Here is a 22,767-nt window from a genome sequence, read left to right as displayed (position 1 = left end):
ACCTTTTCTGCCACGTGGTGCTGTGCGGAGTAGGAGAACTCGAGTGCTAAATGCCAGCTCAGGTTCCTACAGGGCCAGGGGGTTCTCTGGACTTTCACAGAAACACCTCAGTTTGAGTGACAACACAGAGCAGCATCACCCTATACTTAGGGACAGAAGAACTTGCTGCATCTTTTCGAGTACAAAGGGACTTCAGGCTGGCAGCATAATTAACCACCTAGGTAATTCAGAAAGTTTTGGGCCCCTCGCTTTAAGAGAGATATTGAGCTCCTGGAGCGAGTCCAAAGAAGGGCGACTAAACTGGTCAAGGGGCTGGAAAATAAAACTTATGAGGAGCGGCTGAGGGAGTTGGGGCTGTTTAGCCTGGAGAAGAGGAGGCTGAGGGGAGACCTGATTACAGCCTACAAATACTTGAGAAAAGATGGTGGGGAGGTGGGGGAAGGGCTCTTTACATTAGTGTTGGGTGATAGAACAAGAGGAAATGGGTATAAGCTTAGTCAGGGGAGATTCAGGTTGGATGTTAGGAAGTGTTTCTTCTCTGAAAGGGTTGTCAGCCACTGGAATAGGCTGCCCAGGGAGGTGGTTGAGTCCCCATCCCTGGATGTGTTTAAGAATAGGGTGGATGATCTACTTGAGAATATGGTTTAATGGGGATTAGGGATGGTTGGACTCGATGATCTCTAAGGTCTTTTCCAACCTAGAAATCTATGAATGAATGAATGAATGAATGAAAACGTGCAGTGAGAAGTTCGATGATGACAGTTAAACTAAATCTTATTCCTTCTTTATACTTAGGTGTCTAAAGTCCCTGAAACATTGCAAAGCAAAAGCTGATATTATGCAAATTACTTACATCATTGACCCGGTTTGTTGTGTTCAGTGCCAGCAATGCAGCTTTATTAGCGTCTTCAATATAACCGGCAATGTTTTCATACACATTTGAAGCATTTATTGCCCTTTGAACCAACCCATTTGTATCAACACCATGCAAATTCCTGTTAAAAAGAGAGTAAAAGGAGGAAGAAACCAAACCAAATCAAAGTAGCTTCAAATGGATTAATTTTCTTAATATTCTGTGAATTCTGCCTACATAATAATGCATGTAAAAATACTTTGCCTAAGTAGTATTCTCTTCATTGTGTATACAATTTATGTCAGTCTGAACCAGGTGAAAACTATGTGGATCGAATGTACTTCCCACAGGTTCAACTCTGGGAATTTTCCTCTTGCTGTCTATGTGAGCATCAACAAGTGACTACTCCTTTTTAAGTCTAGATTAGATATTCCATAAATTAACAGGTAGGGATAACTCCTTGTGGTGAATGGAAAAACTTGTGCATGCCAGTAATCATACAGCTGTATCACTGGGTGGTTTATACTTTCCAAAAGTAGATGGGGAAAGGGGGAGGATCAGATGAAGAACTGCCCATGACCATGAAATTTTGCAAAAAGTTAGATTTCAGAATATTTCAGAAATACAAGATAGCTTTGCTGTCGTGGTAGAGCTTGATTTGCGTATTAGGCGACAGCTGTCCTTCAGGGGAGGTTCCAAACAGCAGTTGGTGTAGGACTCAACCTTCAGCTATTAGCAACTTTGAATAAATATTGGTTTTTATATTTTTATGATAAACATAATTCAGAGTATATGTTAGCTATAGACTGTCTCTCTCTATATATACACATGTATGTATTTACTTCAAAGAGTTTGCACACTGAGGGCTTATTAAGTTTCCCGATTCAGTGTTGCAAGAATTTCCTGCTATATTCCCCCAAGACAAAAGAAGAAACTCTACTGAATAAAAGCCTAACAGGCTTATAAAGCAAGCCCATAAAACCCAAAATTATTTGAAGATAGGCTAAATTCTTTAAATTATTAAAGTTTCTCTGCAGAACAATCTTCTCAACAAGTAAAAGAGTCAGCACATTTCCATCTGGATATTTTGTAATTATTTCTGTTTGCTTTCTATTAAATTCCTAATGTGTTGGACGTGGTAGTCTTTTACAAATTATTTTGGTGAGGGATGAAGGCTAGCCATATGGGGTATTTTCTTTCAAGTGATTCTGCTGCCCCCAGTTAGCTCATCTCAGACTGAACATATTTGGTTTTTAGGCTGTCTGTAGTTTGTGTGGCGTTATAGAACAGAGTTTCAGATGTTAGCTTTATACAATTGCACCAAAGAAAACCATCTGTTATTTTTTTCTCTGTTTTAATCTCCTATCTAGGGCACAGTAATATTAAGAAACAACTGGTATTTCAGTAATATATTTGAAGAGTAGTTTTAATTTTATCTTCCAAAAGCATATGTCCATGATGTTACTTAAAGTAGAATTCGGTGAAACATTTTATTTAAGAATTCATTTGAGGCAGTGATTTTTCCATGGGTAGTCCCAGTTGCAAATGAAGTCATATTTCAAATCTGTCTAAAAGTGGCTTTTTAGTAAATTGGAGGAAAGTTGATGCATTTAGTATCTTTCAGCAAACTAGGAAGACTTACAGTATGTTTTTGGTGTTACAGTGGGCCAGTTTCACTGGGACACAACCTATTGAGCATCAGAACTACTCCATCTGTAAACCAGTTCTCGAACAAAGATTATCTCAAAGCTCATTTTTTGGCCCATAACGCTAAATGTTTTTTAATGTGGATGAACTTACTGACACAAGCTGCTTTTGCAAACCCCATTTAATCTGCCTGTATTATTTTATTTTTCAGTAATCTACGTTTCCTATTCTCTTGCTATGGGAAGGGAAGAACATGCCAAATTAGAAAGGGGAGAATGTCACACAAGATATATGTTTGTTTATTCTTTGAAAAGATTAATAGATTTTGCTTAGCTCAACTTCAGCTGTTCCCTCTGGACCTTCAAGTCCTTCCATACATGACTTAACAGTGGTTCGTTTAGTGCCTGTTTACAGACAGCCGTATCTAATGTCGCTGTGTTTCTGCTTGTCTTTTAGTTCATTCAGCTGCTCTATCAGTAGCACTTGTATGAACAGAGTCTGCTGAAGTTAAATTTTACCTGTCCAGCTCATCAGCAAGTCTTCTTAGATTGTGTGCATGATGCATAGCCTTTTCCACCAAATCATCATCAAACAGAGACAGATTGGCTCGTTTTTCTTGCAGTTCTTTTTTCGCTCCATCTATTTCTGCGTAGAACCCTGACACATTCTGAACAAAATATGGAAGGATGGAAAGAAGATGAAAGTTTAAAAAAATCAAGTCTGTATTTTAATTATTATGTTTTATTTTACCTTTTATATTATTATAATGTTGTTGGTTTATGTTATATTTGTTTGATGATCAATTTTTAACAGATATAAAAGAGGAAAGATCAAAAAGAGTCTGTCTTATGAATGTTAGTACAGCAAGACAAATGCGGGAAGATAAAAATAAACCAAAATTCCAGGAATCCCTTAAAAAGATATTAGAGAGATATGTGTAAAATACAAAAAAAAAAGACAGTTGAGAAATGTCTTACTCTCCTTTATGTTTGCTCCAGAATGGTGCCAATGACAAGTCTTTCAGAGTGAAATGCTAATAGGTGAAGTAACTAAACCAGCTCTTTGCGAAAACCCTCTATATGTAAACTTATTCACAGGAATGAGAGATCCAAAATGATAAACCGCAGCAATTTGTTTTGCACAAAGCACAGAGAAAAAAAACACATACTGCTTGATAACCAAAGGATGATTATAAAGCAAACTGTCTTTCTGTTTTCTCAAATTACTTTTACAAAGAAAAATTAATGATTTTTGATATTTACTTTTGTGTTAAAAATAGAAGCAACTGTGGCCAAGATAAATGTTTTTGGAGATTTTTCATTTGTCTTAAATGATCTCAGAATTTTAAAATAAAAGATGAAAAAAAAAAAGCTTTGGTAAAATGGCAAATGTTTTAGTTAGCAAAATCCCAGTTTTATTTTCTTCATTTTTTCATATAAAGTCCAAAACCTGTGGAAATGTTTAATCTTCTAAATATTTCCTACAACTCCTTGTCTCATTCAAAACACTGGATACTAGTCTACAGTTCCAGAAGAGCATTTCTGTAAGACAATGTGTTTGTATATGTTTTACACGCTGACAGCGACTAGTTGTAACGCTAATATCTGGGATCTTTAGCCTTCTCCTATGGTCACTTGCAGGCATGAGAAAGGAATTTAGCATATAGTACAGTCTGTTACCAGAGCTTCTTTTGGCAGCTGCTTGTAATCAAGTGATTGAGAAATCTGCAGCAAAATCCTGCATTCAGCTGTGTCTACGGTAATGTGTCCTTATAATTATTTTCCTGAGGCAGTAAAATGTAACTACATGGCTTTTCATCCAGGAAAATTTATACATTTTTTAGGGAATATTCACCAGCATTTAATTGAAGCAGTATAAAAAAAGAGAGGCTTTTATTTAACTGTCTAAACACATGACTTTTTAAAACTTCAAGAAATCACGACATATCATTTAAACAAGTCACTGAGGCACCTACCTTTATTACCTCACTCAACTCAGAGTTGACCTGTTGTGGTTCCACCAAAAGAGTTGTGGCACTTAGCAGAATGCCGTTCACTTCATCTATTTGCTCATTTATTTTCTCATGTTGTTTCTAAAAAAAAAAAAATAATATCACATCCAAACACTAGATTTTTTAGTGAATTGATAAAATACAGTGTTGCCATTTTTGTCATGTCATTAAGAGTTTATTCAAAAGAGGAAATGATAAACTACATACATTTTAGACAGATTTGAAGTCTTAAGTTTTTTCCCAGACATCTTCAATAGCTGCATATTATAATGTGACTCCTTGCATTTTCTTGTCTTTGTGAAAGAAACATGTTTTTTATTTCTATTAATTAATTTCATTTTATATTACAGGATGAGCAATTATTGGAATGAAGCATTATTCAATGCACTGCCAGCAGAGACAAATTAAACACGGATTTTTCATAGTGGTCTGGAGACTATTTTTTTCTGGAAATTTTTTAAATATACAATACAGAGATCTCTTTTCCTTGTCAATAGGAAAGCTAACATGAACAATCTCTTTTTTACAACATCTGCCTTCATTGTGAGGAATAATGAAGATCCATCTGGTTAAAAACTGTGAACAATTGCAAATACACACTTCAGGTTTTTCTTCATAAATATGAGACGAGCTGCAGCTTGGCACTGTAATTATGAAACAATGGAACAACAGAAGAGGCTTTGTACTAAAGGATCCCAAGCTGCTTGTAGAAGAATTCATAAGAACAGCATGCCTGCTTTCTCTGTTGAATTATTACACCTTCCACATGAGCATGAACTTCCAGCACTGCAGATTTCAAGAGCTCAAAACTCAGCCACTGATGCTATGAAACCCAGAGGCTAGCCTGAATTTGCAAGATTGTTCTTCAGATCGCAAGATTGTTCTTCAGATCACAAGATTGCTCCCTAACCCCTGTCCTCCAGACTCGAAACAATTTCAGCCATTGAAATGAAAACAGTTCACTTCAAATGGTCCTAAATTGTTCTCCTTGTCATTTCTTCCTTGCTGAAAAAGTACATGAAGAGAAAAATTTTAGGTGAAACATTCTGGTTTTACATTCCTTAATGGAAACCGAAGAAAACAGAGAAAGAGTCACAAAACTACTGGGAGGAGAAAAAACAGTCTTTTTGTATGGCTGATGGATTAGGTACTTTTCTGGGATAAGAGACCTGAAAATTCAATTTCCTCATCAGCCAGATGGGATTTGAACCTAATACTACCACTTACAGGCAAACATGCTCCCCTTCCATGCCGTAGGGGACAGGTCTCCTCTGAGCTCTCCACTGGAGTGATTACTTTGCTCAAAATACTGAAACTATTCATTTGAACGGAGCATAAGGGAAAACTGCTGTAGCCTTATAGCTAGGCTGTTAACCTAGCAAGTCAGAAACCCAGTTTCAAAATATCTGTTGGGGAGCGGTTATAGAATGGATTTGTGCTTGATGATGCGAGGACAATCATCTGCTCTTCCTGAAAAAATGAGGATGCGTTTTGTACAAAGAGGACCAGAGACAAAGTTTAGATGAGACGGTATGAATGCACATAGACCTGGGCATGAATGAAGTGCAGAGTCTTTATAAATAATTGTTTTAATAGAATATAATTACTTTTGTGAGCTTGAAGTCCTTCTACATTATAAATCAGTACATAATAGGTGGAACAATCCCACCATGACATTTATAGCAGTACATAGACTTTTAAGTTGCTTGGGTTTTGTTGTAATACGTCTTCCTAGTTCAGGCATTAGTATCCATCTCTTCCTTGGCCTGCTGAGACTTGGCATTTATTGTCACTCCAGGAATAAATAATAGTACCTTGCACTTCCACAACTTGTATCTCAGAACTGCAGAGTCAAACTCATCCTACTGAGTGGTTCAAGAGATTCTTCTTTGGTGTAGTGGTTCCTGAATCTAAATTGTTTGCAATCCACTGTTTTAAGCACTGGCAGAGATGGAGCGTTTACAGACAGCAGTTATGATAAATGTAGTGTATAATACCTCACGCTTTTGAAGATTGGCTGTGTTTTCCTTATTTATATCCTCTGTTTGTATAACATAGTCAAACGCCTGGTTTAATGCCTCCTCCAGGTCTGACAGCTTCACATTCTGCTCGCTGAGCTGCTCCAGAACATCAGATACTAGAGATCTGGTGTCATTGTACCGCTCGTGAAACTCTTCAACTTGCTGTAGCACTGGGAGAAAAATCAGAGGCCACTGATTAATCCGAAGGTTGGATTTCTGACAAAACTTTCCTACACAACAATTTGTGTTGCTGTTTCTCAGGAGACCATAAAACACATTTGTTAAAAGCTCACTTGAGAGATGATATGCCTAGATTTTAATTTTCCCTCCTCTTTTGAAAAGAAGAGATGACTCTCATTTTAGTATCTCATTTTAACCCCATTGATTTCCCCTCTCAAGTAGCTTTTCCCAAAAGAAACTAGGTTTGGCTTTCCTTGCTCTTCATTTGTTTTTCATTGTCACAGCTGACCAGGCTACCTCGGAGAAGACAGTCCTTATTGTCCCAGGGCTCTGACTCATGTTCACCGAGTTGTGAGAATTAAGCTGCCGCTCTTTCCCATACCAGCATTTTTTCTCTCTGCTGGAGTTTACTGTCCCCATGACAGATCTGGCAGGGAGGAAAGAAGATATTCACGTGAGCAATTCCAGCCCTAGCATGAACCTTTCTAAGCAGCTATTGCTGAGGTGCTGTACTGCACAGGCACACACAGACACACGCACGTTTTTCTGCCTATTCTGCTACAGGGGCAGCAAGCACCAGCAGAGACTTGGGGCAGGCATTTGGAAGCAGCAGCATGTTCAGCACACCAGTGGGTGCTTGCCAAGTGCCTGCTGGTCCACCCCAGGGGCTCAGCAGTACATCCAGAGCTGCCTTGTCCGTGCCAGCTGCGCATCAACATGTGGGTGAATGGAAAACAGATTTAAAAACTCACACTCCTCTGCTGCGTTTTCCTCCTCATCTGCAAGTTGCCTCTGATTAGTGAAAGGCTTACGGCGTTTGATCTCCTTCAGCATCTCCTCAGCCACACTCAGCTTCTGGGCAATTTCTTCAGGGCTCAGCTCTTGTTGAATTGCATAGTATTTCATCTTGCTGCTGATTTCTGTGGGAAAAAGGAACAGATGGTCAATTCAGCATGGCTACAAAGAAGTGAACACTGTAGAGTACTTTTACTTTTGTGAATCCAGATCATGCTGATGACAGAAGAAAATTTTAATTATCTTTCAACTCTATAGTAGATAATTATTATGTTTAATCCAGTCTTAAAATTAAACTTATAAATATATCACACTTTGTGGCCTGTGTGGGAGTCTCATGAGAAGAGGATGAGATTAAGCAGGCATGGGTTGTGTGTATTATTTGGCTTGGCAGTTCTTGTAGACTAGGATCATCATTTTATTCTGAGTTTTGTGGCATGTAGAAGGCTGGGGCTTTTGTCCAGAGTCGTGGTTTTTAAGTGCCGTGCAAAAATGTTATGTTCATTAAATAGCAACAACAGCAAGGAGACTGAAGTAACCTTTTTTTCCATCTGAAGAAGTTTGAGGCACCCTGAAGAGGTAACATATGGCTCCTGGCCTGATACCGCCTAGCTGGTTTGGATATAGATACTATTTCAAGGTTTTGGTCTCAGTTCAAAAAATACTCTTGGACCCCTGCAGCTGAAAGGGAGTTTACCCATTCCCAATGTAGGCATTACACAGTTTACCCACTCCTCACTCCCTGGCCTCGAGAACCGCCTCCTCTTTTATGCCTTTGGCTTACGTTCGTCACTACTTTTGTGGATAACCAGAGCCGGCAAAGCCAGCTCTGTGCATCTGTAAGATTTTTATAAAAAATAGATGTGTCATTGTGGCACAACTAATTCTTTGGCAGAGTGTCTTTGTATGCAGTTTCTTGCTGGCTCCTGAGCTCATTAGTGAAGCTTTAAAGTCTCATACTGAGCAGTAACCGATCACCAGCAGTAGCTCCATGGATTTATTTTTCCTTCTCATGCTGGCACACGCATGTGCATGTGTGCACACATACACCTTCCCTTCAGTAGAGAGTGGCTTGCCTTCTACAGGTGGTGATGCCCCTGTAGAAAACTACTTTTGAGCATGGTGGAAAAAATTTTCACCCACTTGTCTCCAACTGCTTTCTGGGTGAAGAAGCGCTCTCTTTTTATTCACAGCTCTAAGTGTGGCTTCTTCTATGTTAGTTCAACCTGATTGTGCTATTTGTGCACCAAACTAGATACATTTCTGCCTTCTGTCCTTCCTTTTCCTTCCCCTTCCCAAAACCAATTAATAATGCAAAAGGACTATCCCCAGAGGTCAGCCAGTGATTGTTGATGACATAGAATGAGGCTTATGCTGGCACTTTTGCTCAATAATTGTAGAAATAAGATGAGACGGATGGCCAGAGTCAAAGGTGATCTAGCATCACAGGTGTAAGAAGGTAGTACCAATGTAGCATCCTGCGTCTTCTGTGTGATACCATAAGTTAAGTATGTTTGTTGAAACAAAGTAATGGTTGAAGCACCCATGTTCAACCAAGCATCCATGCTTATGCTTCAAGTTAAGTTGATATGAAACCACTCTTCCTCACAGAACTTACCATTGAGCTTGCAGTAATTGCTCTAAGACAGAACTGCTCAGATCTGTTAATAAAGTACTTCCATTAATTGAAAAAGGGCTGTTTAACCTCAACTGCCGGTCAGCCTTTCTGTTCTGGAGCCATATGCTTACACTGTTGGCTTTGTCAAAGACTGGGAAAAATCAATGTGCTCTATGGCAGGATGGAGACTGTCATGATGCAGGTGTAGAGGGGACAGATGCTTCTGAGAATGTTCACTTGGGGTTTTATTGCTTTCTGTAGGTACAGAGGAAGAGGCTGCAATTGGTTTAATCTCAGTTTTATGTATCAGCATGATAATGATATCTCATAGATATTCCAGATGAAGGTAATAATCTCTGACTAGGAAACCTTTTTTAAGAGCAGTTGTGCTTGAGAAGGTGCTCACTGTTGTCATTTATCCTTTGATATATAGTACAATAAAAATTCTTGAAGATACAGGAGGTTTAACAGGCTCTAAATAAAAAAAAATCTTCATCTGTGAAGGTGTAAAATACATACATTTACAGTCAGAAGAGAAGTTACGTTTTGAAATTTATGCTAGTTCCGGAGATGCTTTTATTTCTCTAGTATGTTGCCCAAAGATCAACTTAATAGGTTTTGTCTGCATCCCCTGGATGCATCATATGGACAGAGGAGCAAGACACTGAGAAAAAATGTTACAGTTTGTCTCACCATTTTAACATAAAAAGCTCTTGGTTTCACTCTTTTCCTAATTTTGAGAGATCATCATCATCATATTTACCTCTCCTGCTGTGAATCAGCATCACTATAGCCATTTCTGATGGTCTATGCTAGCCACATGGTTTACAGTTCTGCCTTTCACTTTTACTGAAGGCCACACTTTCTTTGTGGGAAAAAAAAAAGGCAATGAAAATGCAGTTTTCCAATTCTTCTATATTTCAGAAAAAAAAAGGACAAGATAACAACAGCTAATCTATAATGCTCTGTAGATGTATCAAGACCCAAACTCAGTTGGAAATTCTGGTCAGATGAAGCAATCTTCTCTTGAGGAGAAGATCACCACCATCTCCCACGCTGAGCTTGAGGAAACAGTAAATTAATGGATTTACTATTCAACATCCTTTTCTTTTTAAAAGCGTCTACGTGAAGTTGTATGAACCAGCAAAATCCTACTCAGCAACAGTTTGCTAAAAGGCAAAAGTTGGATTTAAAGTAATACTCACTAGTGGGATCACCAGAGTTGGTTGGACCTAACTGACTGCCATGAGTTCGAAAAGGAAAGCATAATTAAAAAAAAAAATCTGTCTAGCTATTCATTACGTATCAGCAGGATGGAAAAAGTGCATTTGCATGACTCTGCTGACAAGTAAGACATGGAGCACTTTCATCTCCCATCCTATGCTTGTGTTTGTGGCTTCATCCAGCACCAATCTGATACTCTTTTTTTTTTTTTTTTTTACCACAAGTATATACAAATACTTGTGGCTTGAGGCACATTACTTGACTAGCTCAAGGCAGCAATTCAAACAAACCTATTTATTATTATTTTGCTCTGTCAAAGAGAGAAAAAAGAAAGAGAAGCTCTTGTTGTGGGTGTCAGACGAAGTCAGCCTGTGGTGTCAGCTGTCTTTTAAGAAGCGACAACTTTTCATCATGACATGCAGGCTGCAAAAGCCTTATGTGTGGGTTGCTTTGCGAGAGTGCCCAGGTGCTATGGCATTTTTTTTTGTTGGAGGTTTCATTAATACATGGTTGACGTTGTGCTGAACCAGAAAGGAATCTATTTACCTTGAATGTTATCCCTCATATTACTGAGCTGCTGAACAAGCTGAGTAGCACGGTTGTTGGTCTCCATGGTTTCCTTCTGTACCAGTAGGCCTTTGCTGGATACTTCATTTCCCTATGAATAAATCATGTGAGCTAGACATTAGATTTCTTTTCAGATCCATATGTATGTATGAGGATGAGCAGTGTAAACACACATTTTGCTTTCTCCTGATGAGCATGTGAAAGTCCATTTATCATATAAAGTGGTGTTTACAGAGGTGTTTGAAGTGAAGGGCTGTCTTGTCAGTATTTTCAGAATTGCAGAGTGAGAGACCAAAATCTGTCCCATATTCATCTATCATTTGCTGCAATCAAATTGCCATAAATTATGTACAGTTCTAAAACTCCCATCTGCTGAGTCTCCTAGGCATTCAAAGGGGCTGGCTCGTTTTGCTGGGTATGGCATTTCCTGAGTAAGCATATAGGCTGAAGAATAAGGTGTCAAGTTCACAACCATTTTTAGATCAGTGTCTCCCTCAAGTGAGGTCCCCAGCTCTGCAGCTTGTTAAAATTAAGAAAAAGCATGAAGATTCAAAATGCTCTGAAAAGCATAGGCACACTCCTACGCTACATTACGTTGGAGGCTGTACTCTGGACCGTGTGTGTGTGTGTGTGTGTGTGTGTGCGTGCATGTGTAAGTCCACACCACACGCTTGCCAGTGGTAAGGTGTTTGGTTCACGGTCCCCCTTGGGGCTGCAGCAGCAAAAATTCCCACTGTGAAATTAGTTTCTGGGTTTGGGGTGCCCTGACATGTCGTAAGCCAGAAGATACGTGGCTGTTGGTGTAGCTAGCGTCATGCTTGCTTCATCTGCAGGAGCCGCAGCGGACTCTGCTGCCGCCCTCCAGCCCTGCCGAGCTCAGTTGTGCATTGGCTGCAGGTCCGATGCCAGCAGCGGCTATGACCCTCAAACACAGTTTTTACTCAGGGTTTCCAGAGGCACCCAGGTGGTGCTTGAAGGCAGGGCCAGGGCAGCGACACAGTGAATATGGATGGGCACCCAAATAAACTAAATGTAAGGGTTTATAGAAAGGTTTTAATTTTATTTCTATGTACATAGGGTTTTTTTTTTTAGCCTTTGAAGGCCAAGCACTATGTGTTCTATTCATATTCCTTTATTGCTATCAGAGTTTCTTGGGAATGCTCTTTTGCTCAGCATTGCCACTTCATGCTTATTTTAAACAACTTGTTATTGTTTTTATGCACACTTGCCTTTACATAATATTCTTTCCTCTCCAGATTTCTTTCTTTAACTATGGAACACGCGAGGAATTGCTGAGCCAGGTTTGGTGATTACCATGAGATTGATGGGAAACACAGCAGCATGAGTGAGGGATGCTCTTAGAGACTCTCAGGTTCCCCCTAATGTACAGAGACTCATCCTGAAATTTCCCAAGAGCCCAGGAAGGAAAGGTGCTTGGTTCCTCCAAGCCTCTGCCAAATATTCAAGATCAAGCTATGTGCTGTTTTGCTCTAAGCTTGCCCCAAGCAGACTTGGAGAGTTACAGTTCACATTTACTGTTCTCATTTAGCAGAAGGATTTGCCTACAGTTGATGTATTCATTCTGCCTTTGGGGTTTAGATCAGAATCTGCAGTGACCCCTCAGACTGGAGGACGTACATGTGAAATGCTTTAAATGGAAGATGCAGCGCATCTCTGAAAAACCCACTCAAGGCCCAAGCACCCTTTTTTCCATAAAAGTGCCTTGAAAGAGCAAAAGATTCAGTATATTCAGAATTATTATTGTGCTCTTCCTTCCACTGTGAAATTCTGGGGTCATTATTTCCCTGCTTTTACAAGCCATCACAAGTATTCATGGGGAACAAGCATTAGAAATAACTACAGGAAATGCTGAATTTATTGGTTCAGGGACAGTCAAACTGAGGAATGAGCTAAGAAATCCCCAGGTAGTACTGAAGATGACAAAAATGTTATTATCCAAATTCACTAAATATTCCTAGAAAACCTAATGCTTTAATCATCCTGCCTACAAACTACATAGAGGGACACTGAGGTGTGTGAGCACTGCTGGATTTTCGCAAGTACAGGGGTGTGTGTGTGTGTGTGTGTGTGTAAACTGATTTAATCAAACCTCTCGTGAACACAGGCATAGTCTGCATAATCCTGCAGTGCCCTTTCTTACTTAATCAGTAAGTACTGATTAAAGACACCCAAACCCAAATTTTCTTTTCCATCCTTTATATAGTCTTTTCTCCTCTTCCTTTGTGTTTTTTCTCCTACTTGCTCCTGTATTTGAATTTTAGTCTAAGGTATAATCTTAATTTGTCTTGTGAGGGAACTCGTAAGTGAATATAAGGTCTGGCATTTTGCAATAAACATGAAATATGCTCTAGTCATACTACAGCTGTGGTTATCTCTGGGAATAACAGAGTGATGTATCTCACTAATATATGTATATTTTAGCAGCAGAAATATGTTTAATAGTATCTCTTTAAAATAGAGGAGAAGCAATTTTGAACCCTATTTCTTCTCTTAAAATATATCAATATTCTTCTAGGGTGCAGTGAAAGTGTTATGTGAGCTGAGAGCAGACAACCTTAATTTTATAGCCTGGCAATTGAATATGGATGCAACATTTATGATCATGATTGTGTTAAAACATATCTTGAGTGCTGATCAGGCTCTCATCTCAGTGGGTAGGTGAAAAACCTTTTAAACTGGCAGTTTTGTAACATATTTTGAAGTGTCTACTTGGGGCTAATTTAATTTTATGAGAGCATACATGTAAAATAGGTATAGTACAAATACTCCCAAAGTCAATCTGAATTAGTTTAGTGTTGGTTACTTTGTTTAATTAGAGATCAAAATGTGAAATAGAAAGACAGCATGTCTATCCCAGATCAAACGTATTGTGTAGGAGGGTAGGTGGGAACTCAGATCCTGAGGGAAGGCCTTTTGTGATCAGTGACAAACCTCCAACCACATTCAACAGACTTTGGCTTCATCCATGCTTTTCTGGGAAAAAGACTTGGGAGGTCATTTACACTTTTAATTCAGAGCTAAAGTAAAGGAGGAAGTTTAGAATTAGAAAACAGGATTAGAATCAGAAAACAGAATTAGAATTAGAAAACAGAAAGTTTTCCCAGCTATCTTTCGTGGCATTCCCACTCTTATTTGGTGAACCTAGAGGTTCAGACTAGATGTTAGGAAACATTTCTTTACCAAGAGGGAGGTCAAACACTGGAACAGGCTTCCTAGACAGGTGGTTGATGCCCCACGCTTGTCAGTTTATAAGAGGCATTTGGACAGTGCCCTTAACAACATGCTTTAACTTTTGGTTGGCCCTGAAGTGGTCAGGCAGCTGGACTAAACGATAGTTGTACATCCTTTCCAACTGGAACTATTCTATACGAACCTGTTATGCTGGCATGCAAATATAACAAACTGCAAACCCTCAGAGCTCTGGCAACAAGCTATAAACAAACCTGTTCATCAAGTGTTGCTGCCTCTCTCAGGAGATCATTCATTTCATCTGCAGCATCATCGACCTGGATGGTCCAAAGCTCAGCGTGATTCTTTTTTTTGGACATTGCTGCCTGTGTGTATGTGAAAAAAAGTCAGTGCATCTATAAACAAATTCTCTAGTGAGAGCAGGGATCTACAAGAATGGGGTGGAAATTCATAGATTAAAATTACATTAAAAAATAAAATGTCATCAATGTTTGTACCTGGAGATGGGTGGCAGTGAGGTTGAGGTCATTCAAGCGCTTTTGAGCTGCAACACCTGTGGAAATGCTCAGTAAAGTTGATTTGCTTTCGTCGATAGCCAGGACTGCTAATCGGATGTCATCTGTCAAATCCCAAATACATTTATCGCAGCCTGATAAGAAAATAAGAGTGTCATTTTTCTTTAGAGTTTGTGTCAGTGAACAGCAAATATCTTAAATTCACTTTATAGTGCTCTTGCCCCATGGCGTTCCCTCTCCTTGTCATTGGCGGATCCTGCCGGATACCCATTTTTCTTTCACTTTCCTCTGCCAACATCCATGTCCCACAGTACAGTCATGATGCTTGCAGCTGAGCAGCACCAGATGGGACTGCTCTGAGAGGCTGCCACAGTGGCTCTGTAATCAGTGGGGGGAGAGAGAGAGGAGATATTTCCTGGCTATTCCCTAGAGGCTCTGCATGTTTGTTGCCCAGAGAACAGCAGATTAGGGTCAAAAAAACTTCATTTTGTCAGAATTCAGAACTCTGTATTTAAAATTCGATGGTATGAGAAGTAAGGATGTCCAGCAGATGGAGTCTTGGCTGCCTATTTGAATAGGAAAGGAACTTCTGAATACACAGTTATAACATATTTGGAATATGCTTGCAGAGAACTATAGCCTTGTCCCTGCTGGATACTTGCAATAATATGGCATCAGATCATTATTAGCCAGCTGGACTGAGTTAAAGATAATGAATTAACTAATTAACTAACTCAAGGTACCGATCCTGCCTACAAGAGGCAGGCCATTTCCTCCTGGCTGTGGAGGATGCAACAGTGTCCTTGGTGCTGCAGCCCAGGCTGGTGAGCAATAACTGGTGACCCCGACGTGATACATCCGTGAGACCCTGGGAAGCCCCGACTCCCTCGTTGGAGCCGAGAGCCCGAGCCGAGCCTGAGCTAAAAGAGTTGGAGCTGGGAGCCCGAGCAAGAGTCCTTCAGAGAAGAAGGTAAAGCTGCAAGCCCCAACACAGTATTCGCAGGAGGGAAGTGTGCTGGAGTTGGATGAATGGACTGGGTCTCTGCTCACCTTAAAGCCTTTGTGAAAACAAAAAATGGTAAAACAAAAAGGGGGAATTATGGCACCAATGATTATTAGCCAGCTGGACTGAGTTAAAGATAATGAAACTAATTAACTAACTCAAGGTACCGACCCTGCCTACAAGAGGCAGGCCATTTCCTCCTGACTGCGGAAGATGCAACAGCGTCCTTGGTGCCGCAGCCCAGGCTGGTGAGCAACACGATAACACCGTGTTTTTAGTGACATTGGTACCACCATGAAATGCAAGAGACTTAGGTGAATGTGAAACAGATTCCTACAGAAACTTTTGCTTGGTATTGTATCATCTGTGTTCTTGATGGCAGCAGATCCCCAATGTTTTCCTTCTGGTTGTACTTCCAGGCACACAACCCCTCTTCTTGGGAGTCGGTTTAGGAACCCATATGTGCTACACTGTCTGCGTTATATCACAGGCATAGTTATACTAACATTTAAAGAAATATAAGTGGTTACCAAAAGTTACAACATAGTGCTTTTGGAAACTCCCTAGTTTTCCTGTCATTAGAATAGGGGAAATGATAGTAGAAAAGCAACTGACTGATGGATGTATGTCAAATTGTCAACAGCAACAATTTATATGAGATGTGCAAGCAGACACTCAGTCAAGCAAATGAGAACATGCTTAAGTACTCAGTCAGCAGGGCATTGTGCATATTCATGTGTTTAAGTGCCCTGTGGGACCAAGGTCAAAGTGCTGAGCCCACTAAAGAACCGAGCTCTTAAGTTAGTCTTTGTAAGCATCTAAATACAAGACCAATATTAATTTTTGTTTTTCTCATGATAATCTTACTGATGGTTGGGCAGTCTGTGCCAGTAGAAACTTCAGGACTGTCTGCAAGGCATTCTCCAGTCTGGCTGTCACACATTCTCCCTCCGCAGTTACATTCTGGGGGAAAAAGAAAGGATTTTTGAAAGAATCTTCAAAATTTACAACCCACCTTTCCCCTCCCAAGACTAGTGAAATGATTGTAGATAAGATTGTGCATGGATAGTCAAACCAAAGTCTCGGGCTTCTTGAACTGATTTTTCCTTCAGCATGTAGAAAAAGTGTTCTTTGCACTGTGGTCAAATTGGACCAGATAAGACATGAGACGGGAAGCAGAACCAGAAAGCCTGTGCTGAAGCGGCTTGTTCAAAGCTTCCCAGCTGGTCACAAGCAGCGAGGCCAGAGTTGCCCAGCTGGGCCATTGTGCATCACTGTCTAGAGAGGGTGGCATTTAGGAGATGGGCTAAGGAAAGCAGTACAACTAAAGTTAATTATTAGTTACAAATCTCTCCATAGGCCTGTGGAATTTATCAACGCTGTGTCAGGCTGCCACTAAATAAGCTTTCCAGCTAAAAGGAATTGATAGTGAACTCCAATTCCATCATCAGCTTGAGCATATCAAAAAGTAAATATCTCCTACCACTTAGAATGAAGAATAAATGAGCTTTTACATTTTTTAAAACTTGAGTAAGCTACATATTTATTGCCAGCACAAGTGGCTTTTCAAAAAGTATAATTTTTAATCTAAAGTGTCTCCTTCAAGGTTTAATTGGCCTTTTAAAATGTATCATTTTAAAGATTAAAATATTCTTGGAACACTTTGCTAGAATAACAAAAACTCAAGCAGATCATAAGAACAGCAGCAACTTATCTGGAATTCGTTTTGCTCTTGTGATTCATGGTTTCAGCAGAATCTCATATAACAAATTTGTTTACTGCCGTTTTATTGCAGCCCATTCATTGTTCTCTATGAATTACCCTTGTATTTACATTCCACATTGCACTTTCAAAGAATTATCAGGGAAAATGTGTAATACAGCTTCAAAGCCAACATGATGCACTAACATTGGTATAATTCTGTGTAACTGAACCAGTGTTAGTGGAACTACGCAGTTTTTGTACCACTGTGAGAACAGAATTTGGTTATGAATTTTGTGGGGCAATTGATATTTTGACCTCGCCACAATTTGTCTGAACTGGGTGTCTCCCAGCTCTCGGATCCACAATTTTTTAATTTTTTATTTCTTTTGTTAAGAAGTGAAAGAAAAATCTCACTTGAAAGCAGAGATTTCTCTTTACTTATATCGCAGGTTCTAGGCGATCCCCAAAACAGGTGGCAAGATTTCAATTACAAGATTAAAATTTGTATGAGATTGAAGAAAATCAAATGGTATATTCTTATTTGAATAAGAATAACTCCTAGTTTGTTACGCAAATGCTTATAGTAAATAATTTCAAAAACAGTGCTGACAATTTTTCATCTATTTGTTTAGGAGGTACCACATTTTCAGTAAGGAATTAAGACTTTCAATGCTACTGTGGCTTACTGGTGGAGAAAGCTTCTAAATTTACCTTTATTTCTGAGAGTCATTTGTGGAAAGCTCTGAGGTGTGGCTAAAGGACACATGGTTAAAAAATTTATTGAAAAGAAGCTGAAAACTGCTATCCACAGCTACACAGATTTTGTCTTTTGCTCAAAAGTAAAAAAGATGATCTTAACTGAATATAGCTGTTTGCTCATTTAGTTCTCTTGCATTTTTTTGTCCTATATACTCTTTGAGGTGCTCTGTGGAAACCATGTACACAGACTCTCTTGTTTCTTACACTAGTTTCTTTACTGTATTTTTGTATTTTAAAGAAGATATTTTTCTCATTTCAGAATCAATGTTTTTCTAAATAAGAGTTCCTAATTGCTAAAAAATGCCAAACAAAGTATAAGCTTGTCTTGTAAACTAACCAAACAGTTTGGATATCATGGATGTATCGAGTGGTGCAGGCAATCTATGCAGTACTGCCAAGTACAGCATGTTGTGGTGTTTAGCAGAAACAAAGATGAAATGAGAAATGTGTAATTCTCTGAAATATAATACTTCAAAATCAGGATTTGCTAGAGTTAACTACAAGATTAAATTCACTCCTATATAGAGAAATGCTGTACCTCTCCCAACATTTTCAAGTGTGCAGACACATTTTATTTTTAGCAAAGATCAAACACTACAAGGAAATCTGCTAATGAAGAGAATTACCAAGCTGATTTATAGTCTGCACGAAAAGTCTGTGTAGAGAAGTCTTGCACACCATGAAATCTCACTTAAACTGTGCCTCAGAAATGTAGATAATTCTGAGGCATTCTGCCTCTAATTCCTGCAACTCCTTAAGGGTGCAACCCAAAGGTATACTGAGGTGATGAAAGTGTGACTTAACTTTAGTTTAGAAACTCTATGTTCAGAGATGCCTTCCAAATTATGTCTTGCATAATCTGCTTAGACACTTGGAATGCCCTGTAATCCTCAGACTTCTGGCAAAGCTACTTTTAGCTATTTGAAGCTCTGATTTTGCACATGGCCAGAGCAGTATTGCTGCGGCTTGCTGAGTTGAAGTGCTGGGTGCGTTTCTCCTGTCTCACGGCATTCAGGACCCACAAACTAGATCCTGTCATTCTTTATGGAAGAGCTGCAGTTAAATCATCTCTGGTGAACTGAATTAGACAGTGAAAGGCATAAACAAAGTTTGCTTTCGCAACTTTGAAAATCAGAGAGATGTTGAATTTCAGGCATATCTTGGGTGCCTGAATGCAGGCAGGAGGTGAGTTTTGGGACATGCTGTTCCCTACAGCCTCTGTCTTTTTGGCTGATTCAGATACCTGAGATGGACTTTTAGGATTACTGTGTGTAGGCACCATCTCTCCCCATTCAGCATAAATGGAATTTAAGCATGTGACTTAGTGATCTGAATCACATCCTGAAGATGAACACTCAACTTCTAGCTGCCACTGGAACATAAAAGCAGAAGGGACCACTAGTGGCATCATACATGGTCCTCTATAAATGAAGACAGCAGCACAAAGGGCACTGGAATACAGAGCATCCTCACAACCTCCATCCTGTGGGTCTCAAAACACGCCTTAGCACTTTATAGTAAGCTGGTAAAATGCAGAGTTCAAGTGTACAGTGAGTTGCAAGAACGACGTAGGTTGATCAAGACATTGCTAATGTCCCAAGGCCTGTAGTCGTGTACCTGGAGACCCAGGAGCACTTAAAAGGTCCAGGTTGTGTGTGTGCTTTGACTGTGTCTTACCTTCAAGTCAGCTAAGAGCTAGGAGTGATCCATCTACCCCACTTGCCTTCTAGTCCTTGAGGAAATGACCTTGGCAAAGGGGTTGGGAGGGAGCCCCATGTTCCTTGCTCTGAGCATCTGCATTTTGCCTTTATCTGTGGCTATTCCTCAATGCTTTGAAAGAACATATAATGTCTCCTCCCAGAGCCAAAACAATGACAAAAGACATGAGCTCAAAGTTCTACTTGGATCTAACTCTGTGTAAATTAGGAGAATAATTATATTAGAGGATGTTAGCCTCTGTGACCCCTCTGCATAGGTATGTTTTGGTAAGATACTCTGGGTAGCCCTGGAAGTACAGTCATCTCTGGTATGGAAATACAGTAACCAGCCAGATTAGACAGACGTGGGAAATGCAGAAAACATTATTAGTATGAAAACTAGCAGAAACTGAGCTGAGATTAGGTCAGGACAGGAAGGACGTTGCTGTTCCCATAAAAACTACTTTCAAATCTTTAAGTGGCATCAGTCTGGGTGGTTATGCTGAGCAGCAAGTGGTGTGAACAAACAGAAAGCTGAAGTCTCTGCCCAAAGAAAGGTTAGAGACCCTTGTTTAAAACAAGATGCAGGACACAACAGTGCCAACATTCACCCTGCCCAGGCATTTGAGATGTTGGAGTCTGGGGTCTGAGACTTCCTCACGGACAACAAAAAGAGTGCTATTGCCTGGGATGATCCAATTGAACAGGCATCCAAATTATCCTGCCAGGTAGGCGGCCAAGAGCACCACCTGCCTCCCGGGGCCACATGCATCTGACGACTGATTCGGGCATCTCAGACCTCTGGGAGGTCATCTGTAGACCTCTCTGTGCTGCATTTTGCTTGTCTCTGCTATATTAAACTATAGACAATACCTGTACAGTTTTTAGCAAATTTGGCATCCCCATAGTAACCCGGAGCGCATCGTTCGCACTTGAACCCGGTGGTGTTGCGCAGGCAGTTGCGGCACTGGCCGGTCACTTCATCACAGTCTTCAAAAATCAGGTTTGGGTCCGAGTTGCCACTGCAGTCGCATTTTTTACAAGTGCTTCCAATTAGCAAAGGGTTTCCATAGTAACCAGGGGCACACCTGAAAGGAAGAGCAAGCCCAGCAATGACAAGCAATGACATTCCCATCTGCGGCACCATTTTTTCTCTGACCTTATTTGTGTCACTAGGAATTGATGATGGCCATCAGCTGCTAATGGACAGAAGGCAAATTAGGAGCTGTATTCCTACAGCGGCTGTTTTGTACTCTAATCTCAATCTGTACAGTTAATGTATTTCCCTTCTTGAACACTCCTGGTATCTCAATCACGCCATTCTGCGTTATTTTGTGTGTGTGTGTCTTTAGCAGTAAAATTATTTGTTCCCCATTGTTTTAAAATCTATGACCTTGGCAGAGGGGCAGTTCTAGTGTTTATTTTGGTCTCTTTCAGCTTTGGATCTCACTAACTATATTGTGTTATATAGGAAACTGAGGTAAGAGACTGCATTTCATGATGCTGAAACTCAGAGGAAGTTCAGACCTTATTTCCGTTATAATGCATATAACAAAGTACTGACCAGAAAAGGTTTATATAAATACATCTGCGGTGAGGCAATGGAATGGTTTCTGGTTTTTGCAAACCAGAACAGTCACTGAACCAGCCCTCATTTTTCAGATTTGTTCGATGTTAGCCTGCTTGCTGAGGGCAAAAGGCTGAGAGCAGCCGCCAGCCCAGGAGGGGAGGATTCCTCTGTTGGTGTGCAGAGGGTGAGAGGGAGGTGGGTAACAAACACTTTAGGGGAGGCCTGAAATAAGTCCCAATTGCTTTTCATGTCTTGTCATGTTTGGGAAGCGTTTCAGTTGAAAACTTGCTACATCTTAAAATGGAAGAGATGTTGAAACTGTAGTGGGTTTTGAAAGTCTCAACAAACCAGCGATACATAACACTCCTGGGTGATCAGTGACCCTAAGCTAAGACAACAGGTAATAGGTTTGATGGCATCATTTGGAAAGAAAGTAGAGGGTTTCAGTTAAAGGAGTTTCTGCTGGTTGCAGGGAGTGTACTTAATCCTACGAGCTACAGGATCTTTTGCAAAACAACCAGTGAGGAGAACAGAGCCAGCACCAGAGTGGGCATGGAGCAGCTTGCAGGAGCAAATCCTTGAGCAAGGGCATTGCTGGAGGAGCTGGCGGCTGGAGCAGTGTGGAGCAGCAGCTGATGGACTGGAGAGGTCAGCTGGCAAGACAGGGGCAATCCGGGCAACTCATGCCATTTGTGGTGTCACTGTGGGATGGCAGGAGGGTCCATGATTCTGCAGCCTGGGGCGCAGAGATCAGGGACCAGTACCCCCAAACTGGGAATGAAGAATTACTGTGGGGAGGAGAATAACTAGCTGGCGTAGCAATTGCTTACTGAAGAAATTGGAAGTTTGAATAGTTGCTGCAGTGATTCAGGTAAGGAGTAGTTACTGTATTTCGTCCTGTTTTATCACCCTGTTGTCCTTGTCTTTTCTCCCATCTATAAAGTCCTGTTCAAAGATGCTGTTTGTTCTTATGTTTGTGAGTGGGGAGTGTGAGCTCTCAGACAGTTTAGTTTTCCCAGGTTTCTAGCTGGGGATATGAGTTAAAATCTGTTGTCTCCTAAAATCTGAACATAGTCAAATCCAGCTTCTGCTATGTCTGAATGATGAAAATGTGGGAGATCTGATAGGAGCTTGCAATTTTGATCTGTTCCTACATTTACTGGGTTTTTTTTTGTTAAAAAAAAAAGAAAGGTAATTTCTTCAGTGCTGCTTTGTTCATGTTCCAGTCCTGAACCCCCACAGTAAAAAGGCATAAAATTTTAAGCATCTTAATATAAACCACCTGGCTGCCTCAAATACTGCTTTTGCCAATGGCAAAGACTCTGTTTGTCTCTTTGCAGCATTGCCAGAATCTTTGGTGCAGATCTTACCGCTTGAGTGACTGAGATGTAAA

The 22,767-nt window shown here is 40.2% G+C and overlaps 1 protein-coding gene across 1 annotated transcript in view; it reads right to left on the bottom strand.

The window, feature by feature from the left end:
• Positions 1–22,767, bottom strand: part of LAMA4 (laminin subunit alpha 4) — a 103,587-nt gene that overhangs the window by 37,931 nt on the left and 42,889 nt on the right. The window contains 10 exon segments of the mRNA XM_086608098.1: positions 854–995; positions 3,019–3,167; positions 4,476–4,592; positions 6,509–6,702; positions 7,465–7,632; positions 10,896–11,007; positions 14,381–14,491; positions 14,624–14,775; positions 16,512–16,607; positions 20,678–20,892. Of these exon segments, the coding sequence (XP_086464224.1) occupies positions 854–995; positions 3,019–3,167; positions 4,476–4,592; positions 6,509–6,702; positions 7,465–7,632; positions 10,896–11,007; positions 14,381–14,491; positions 14,624–14,775; positions 16,512–16,607; positions 20,678–20,892 (1,456 nt within the window).

The sequence above is a fragment of the Tauraco erythrolophus genome, chromosome 2, assembly GCF_009769465.1.
Source record: "Tauraco erythrolophus isolate bTauEry1 chromosome 2, bTauEry1.pri, whole genome shotgun sequence".
Lineage (NCBI taxonomy): Eukaryota > Metazoa > Chordata > Aves > Musophagiformes > Musophagidae > Tauraco > Tauraco erythrolophus.
The sequence above is the reverse complement of the archived record's forward strand: the minus strand, read 5'-3'. Positions and strand labels throughout refer to the sequence as shown.